The sequence below is a fragment of the Aspergillus uvarum genome, assembly GCF_003184745.1.
Source record: "Aspergillus uvarum CBS 121591 unplaced genomic scaffold BO82scaffold_5, whole genome shotgun sequence".
Taxonomy (NCBI): domain Eukaryota; kingdom Fungi; phylum Ascomycota; class Eurotiomycetes; order Eurotiales; family Aspergillaceae; genus Aspergillus; species Aspergillus uvarum.
In genome coordinates, this window is record NW_020291302.1 from 287,725 (window position 1) to 293,448 (window position 5,724).

General features: G+C 51.6%; 2 protein-coding genes across 2 annotated transcripts; one reads left to right on the plus strand and one right to left on the minus strand.

Annotated features, from left to right (window-relative positions):
- Positions 1 to 414: 414 nt before the first annotated feature.
- BO82DRAFT_326708 (putative heat shock trehalose synthase) lies at positions 415 to 2,900 on the minus strand. The gene is made up of 6 exons (XM_025632929.1): positions 2,800 to 2,900; positions 2,314 to 2,729; positions 1,969 to 2,244; positions 1,449 to 1,916; positions 1,264 to 1,373; positions 415 to 1,187 (listed from the first exon to the last, which is right to left on the minus strand). Exons 1-6 carry the CDS (start codon positions 2,872 to 2,874, stop codon positions 511 to 513), a joined length of 2,022 nt encoding a protein of 673 aa, XP_025496068.1. The 5' UTR covers positions 2,875 to 2,900; the 3' UTR covers positions 415 to 510.
- A 453-nt stretch (positions 2,901 to 3,353) lies between these two features.
- On the plus strand, positions 3,354 to 5,361 carry BO82DRAFT_301466 (oleate hydratase). Its single transcript, XM_025632087.1, has 2 exons — positions 3,354 to 3,945; positions 4,010 to 5,361. Exons 1-2 carry the CDS (start codon positions 3,395 to 3,397, stop codon positions 5,082 to 5,084), a joined length of 1,626 nt encoding a protein of 541 aa, XP_025496069.1. The 5' UTR covers positions 3,354 to 3,394; the 3' UTR covers positions 5,085 to 5,361.
- Positions 5,362 to 5,724: the final 363 nt, after the last annotated feature.

Below are 5,724 nucleotides of genomic sequence, written 5' to 3' on the forward strand. Positions count from 1 at the left end.
CTGACTTCTTGTGGTCACTCGGCCGAGACCTCACGCCAGATTCTATCATGGCTCCTTTACGTATCCGGGGAATCCTGGTTGACGGATCTGCGGGGATCCCACAGATGACCCGTGTTGCATCATGCCACCAGACGTCATCTCAAGGAAAAACTGTGGCTCATCCTACACCGCTCTAAACTCTACCTAGCATGCGTCTCGGAGCCGAGTCTCGGTTCCATGATCGACCAGCATAGAAGAGTCCAGACCCATTTGGACATTCCTCCTTTCACAGAGCTTTGGTACGGTACCTATCAATCTTCGATACTGGATCGATCCGCTAAATCATGAGTATCCTCGCTTAACACGGATCAGTAAGGATGGATATGGTTTCTGGATACGAGATGGTTCCAAGCTTCAAGCTCCAAGCTCCAAGCTCCAAGCTTCAAAATTGTTTGGTTCTCTCCTAATAGCATTTTGTCTCGCATTTGAGCAATAGGTTCCTATCAAATATACGTACCCAACAAAGACCCCCTACAAAGTCGAACGCACCTGCCTTGCAAGCGTGGCAACATCCTCCCCGTTCAGCCGAAACGCCGTCTCGCGGGACAGACAAGAAGCCAGAAACAGCCAGCACGCCGCATTGCCCACCGTAGTAAACCTCTCAGGCAAACCATGCTGTGCACTCGAACTCGCATGCTCTTCCGTTTTCTTTTCAGTGGCAAACAAGTTATATAGATGCTGAGCAACCACGTCCGTCTTGTTCGCGCCATCCTCCACCAAGAACATCCGCTCCTTCAACTCCTCATGCGCGGCAAAGAAACTCCCTCCCGCGACGGTGGTGACCACCGGCTTCTGCTTTTGCATTGCCCACAACAGGACCTCCGGGATGCCTTGGCAGAGCGACAGCTGTACCACCACCCAAGCGTTTGAGAGCAGGGTATTCCACATCTGGTCTTGGGGGCTGATCTGGACGATGCAGATCCGCGATGCAAATCGTTTTATCTTGGACTGGACGTGGGAGATGAGATGTTCGTACTGCGGAGAACTCTGGGATCTTTGGGCGGGGCCGTGGTGGCAGATCAGCAGCTTGGGAAGGAGGAGCTTAGGGTCGTCCGTCAAAGATATGGTGCAGAACGCCGCGTAGGCATCTAAGAGAGCGAGGGTTCCGTCTCCGGGACGGAGTTGCGACAGGCTTAAGATGTACTGTTCTGTGTCGGTCACATCCTTGATTAGCTCTAATCAATAACAAGAATCATACTAGATTATTGCCTGTGGTTGTTTTACCTCTCGGATAGTGGACAACGGGGGTTCCGAAGTTTCTACACAATGAATTGAGCTTTTGGCCGTACAAGGCCATGTCGGCGGCGACCATGGGCTTGTTCAAGCCGTCGAGTCTACCTTGGTGTCAGAATATATATGTGTAAAGGATGTAGGCATGGAAAAGCAACAGACACGGGTAAGGCACTGACTGGTCTATAGAAGGCGATATATAGCCTACATTCGCCTCTGGCATAACGGACGGCGCGAGTTCCCGGGGTAGGGTCGTGACCAAGGTGTCAACATGGTCCAGCTTAGTCTGCACAAATTGCCAGGCAATTGCTTGAGGAAGGGTGGAATGCTGCCGCAGCACATCCGGTGGAGCGTGCAATCGGTTCTCAAATAAGACAGGTCGATAAGGATCATGTTGCTTCGCCAGGTGAGCCAAGGTCAACAAAGGGGCACTGTCGATAACGACGACATCCGCCCCGCCCTGTTTACGCGACTGCAGAGGACCATTCTCTTCGAGCCAGTACCGTCGGGCATTTTCGTAGGCGAATTCCATGATTTGGAGCTGGTCGTCTGTATCCAGGTAGACCTCTGGCCCTTCCAGGCCCTCCATGAGATCTTCCATTTTTCGGATCAATTGGAGGATGTTCGGACGCGGTTTCGGGACATACCTGCACCGTTGATGATTCTGACTTATCTCCAACTAAGGATATGCATACTCACCACCGGATATCCAACCCCAATACATGGCAAAGTCGCAACAATGCGTGCCTGGTATGTACAACAGGCTTCCCTTGACACGTCATACTGAAGAACGCAATCTTCACTTTTCTCTCGACCAGGTCCTTGGCCAGTGTCTGGACCAGTGCCCACAACTCCGGGCTCACCGTCCGCTGGTAATCCTCCGCCTCTGCAAAGCGTATGCAGAAGCTCCTATCGACGTCCACCATTCCATTGAAGTGGATTTGGTTGTGAATCATATGCCCAACGCCAAATGACCTGTGTCAGTCGACAGATCGTTAGTGTTCCTTTGGCCCTTCTTGATTTGGCGAAACGCGGAGCACAAACCTCAAGCACTTCCTAGCCATGGAATCCGCCTGTTCATCCGCGGTCTTCTCCTTCCAACTCGCGAAAATTGATAGATTTCCTTGCTCATACGGCTGTCGGGAATGATCCTTGTACTTCAGCACCACTGGCAGAGTATCCAGGTCTTGCCAGAGCCGGGAGCACAATCCAGGGCATCTCTGCACGAGACCTTCCGGGAGGCCGACCGCGATGAACTTCTCCTGGTTCTTCTCGCTGTACCCACGAAGATGGGCAAGCAGTTCTGCAACCGCATAGCATGGTATCTGAAGGCCTGCCACAGCGTCACGGAAGTGGTGGATGAAAAAGTCGATCAGCTGCGTCGCGTTGCGGATGGCGACCGCGACGGTCAACCTCCCTTGCTCATCGCTCTCTGATTCTGAGAACCCGGCGTAGATTAGCTGTTGCATAGTCCACCCAAGATTAGCACAGTCGCCCGCATGTATGAGGATGATAGGTGTTGATCCATACTTGTGCAGGTTGTCCACACCAGGAACTCCTTGTCGAAGGCGGGTCCTCATTAGAACTGAAGTCGTCTGGCTGCATTGTATCGGGTATGGTCAGCTGGCAACACACCGCGGAATGTAAAGTGAGATGATTATAAAATTGAGATCTTGGATATGGGTATAATTGTATGACTTTCGTAGCCACGAATACCCGCTGATACCCGCGATTTCATTGGGCTCCGGCAATACGAACCCTCAACAAAGAAGCTCCCTGCCTATGATATAATGCATCTCGCAGCTCTCGCTTCTCCAATATGCAAAAGCCTGGCTCGACTCAGCTTCGTCAAACTTAATGTCAGCATCAGCCCACTCATCCTGTACAATCCAGTACCAGACAGGCCTCGTCCGCGATGTGGTTGCACAACACAACCTCGGAACATGTCGGCATATGGTTCATGCTTGTGGCGAGGATCGTAAGACTATCAGCAGACTTGAGGGGACGTTAAGTGAATGAGCACCATCCTAGTTTGGTGGCAGACATAAATAGGCAAACCGCGACTTGAACTCTACGACAGGATTACGACACCACCATATTTGTCCTCGGATTCTACACTCTGACGATGGAACGTAATTCCGACCTCTGCAGACAAGACCCAAGCAATATCCAAGCATGGCTGGTTGGCCATGGATTGGCCTCTCTTGTCGCAGCAGTCTACCTTATCAGAAAGGGAGGCATTCCCGGTGCCCATATTCATATTTTTGACCTCCACTCCGACGTGGGAGGTGAAATGATCGTTTCCGGAAACGCAGAAGACGGTTATTCTCTCCCCTTCTACTGCCTCCCCTACCTTCATGGGGAATGTGTGAAAGAGCTCCTGGATCTGGTGCCGGATATCCAGCATAATGGTAAATCGCTGGCGGATGATGTGCGTGAGTTTCGATGTCAACTGCCACACAGAGGACTGCCGCACCCTGTTCCGCGAGCTGTGAGCTTGGATCCCTCGGGCACCGAAGCGGTGTCTACGAAGGGCATTCAGCTGGGTCTGAAGGATCGGATGGAGCTGATCAAGTTCATCGTGAACCCTGAACGAGCGCTGCACGCGAAAAGAATCGAGGAAGTCTTCGAGAAACCATTCTTTGACACGGGGTTCTGGTCCCTATGGTCCACCACGTAAGCATGTCTTTGTGTGGTTTGAATAGATATAGTCATACATAGCTGCTGATTCCTCACTCAGGTTCGCATTCCAGCCGTGGCATAGCGCTGTCGAATTTCGACGCCATCTTCGAAAATACCTTGAAGACATTCAGACTCTGAACGATGTTGAGAAATCCATTCATACGCGATTCAACCTCTTCGAATCGATCATCCTTCCCATCACACGATATCTGAAGAATGAAAAGGTAGACTTCCGCTACCACGCCGAAGTCACGGACATCAAGTTCTATCCCGACAGCGACCCAACCACGGTCTCCGAGATCACCGTGATGGAAGACGACCGAGAGTGCTTGATCGATCTCGACCCCCAGGACATCTGTCTGGTTGATGTCGGCTTTTCACGCTCCGGGGCGGTCTTCGGCACCAACGACCACCCCCCGCCGTTCCTTTCGTCGGATTGGGAGGACCTTCTCCTCCGCGAATGGCGCCTGTGGCAGACGCTTGCCCGCAAGTCCCCGAAATTTGGAGACCCGATGACCTTTCTGTCCCGTCCGCTGGAGTCCGGCATCGAGACCTTCACAACCACCCTACGCGGCTCAACTTTCATGGATCTCTACGACAAACTCACGCAGGACAAGGCCGGCACAGGGGCTCTCCTCTCTCTCGTCAAGAGTAACTGGTCGCTGACGATCAGTGTCCCCCATCAGACCCTCTTCGCCTCCCAGCCGGACGACGTGCACATCCTGTGCGGATACGCGCTGCGTCCCTCCGAGGAGGGCAATTTCGTACACAAGCCCATGTTCGCCTGCACCGGCAAAGAGGTCTTCACCGAGGTGCTGGCGCACCTTAACTTCCTCCCGTGCCAGGAGGTGATGCTCGCGGAGAACGCCATCACAATCCCCTGTGGCATGCCTTTGGGAACGGCGCCGTTCTTGACGCGCAATGCGAAGGACCGTCCCCCGGTGATTCCCTCCAATACGACTAATGTGGCCATGCTGGGACAGTTTGCGGAGCTCCCGGATGATACCACCATGAGTTTAGATTACAGTGTGCGTACAGCACAGGTGGCTGTGACGGAGTTGTTAGGGCTTCCGCAGCGGCCGGTCTCGGTGAACAAGAATATTTTCCTGGAGATTCTGGATTTGCTGGTTTAGCTTTGTTTTCTGGTCTATTTGCTTATCTTTTCATGTTTGGCGATCACCGGGCATATCCGACTTAAGCTGTCGGATCTCATTGTCCAAACAGATTGAGTAATTCATTTTATTGAATATCTGGGATAGTCCGATAACTTGATTTAATCCGAGCCTTGCATTCCATTTCTGCAATGCTCACCTTTTGCTAGAGATCTCTTTCCCAGTCTAAGAACATCCCTACACAAACATGCAAAGCAAAGAAAAGGTTACTTGATCTACGCTGGTTTTGCCTGCCCACTCATTCGGGATCTCTTACAGGGCATTAGCAAATGACTGAAACTGAACAAGATTCCCCTCTCTACCATTTTCTCTCTTACAGGCCTTACACTTACTAACATTCACAGCCTGTATCTGTATTCACTCTGTGCTTGAGATATTTTCGATTTGGCTCATTCATCAGCACAACGCACTGAGAGATCAACCTTAACAGCTTGAAAATCTAGAGAATATTTCTCCTAACCCTAGAGATGTAGCTACCTTGTTGTAACCTTCACTGATCCAACCTTTTGCCTGGCAAACCCTGGATACCGCTCTAAGGGCAGTGACCAGACTCCTGATAGGTGTGAATACAACAAGCCTACTTTGGCTAATTCTAATTCTG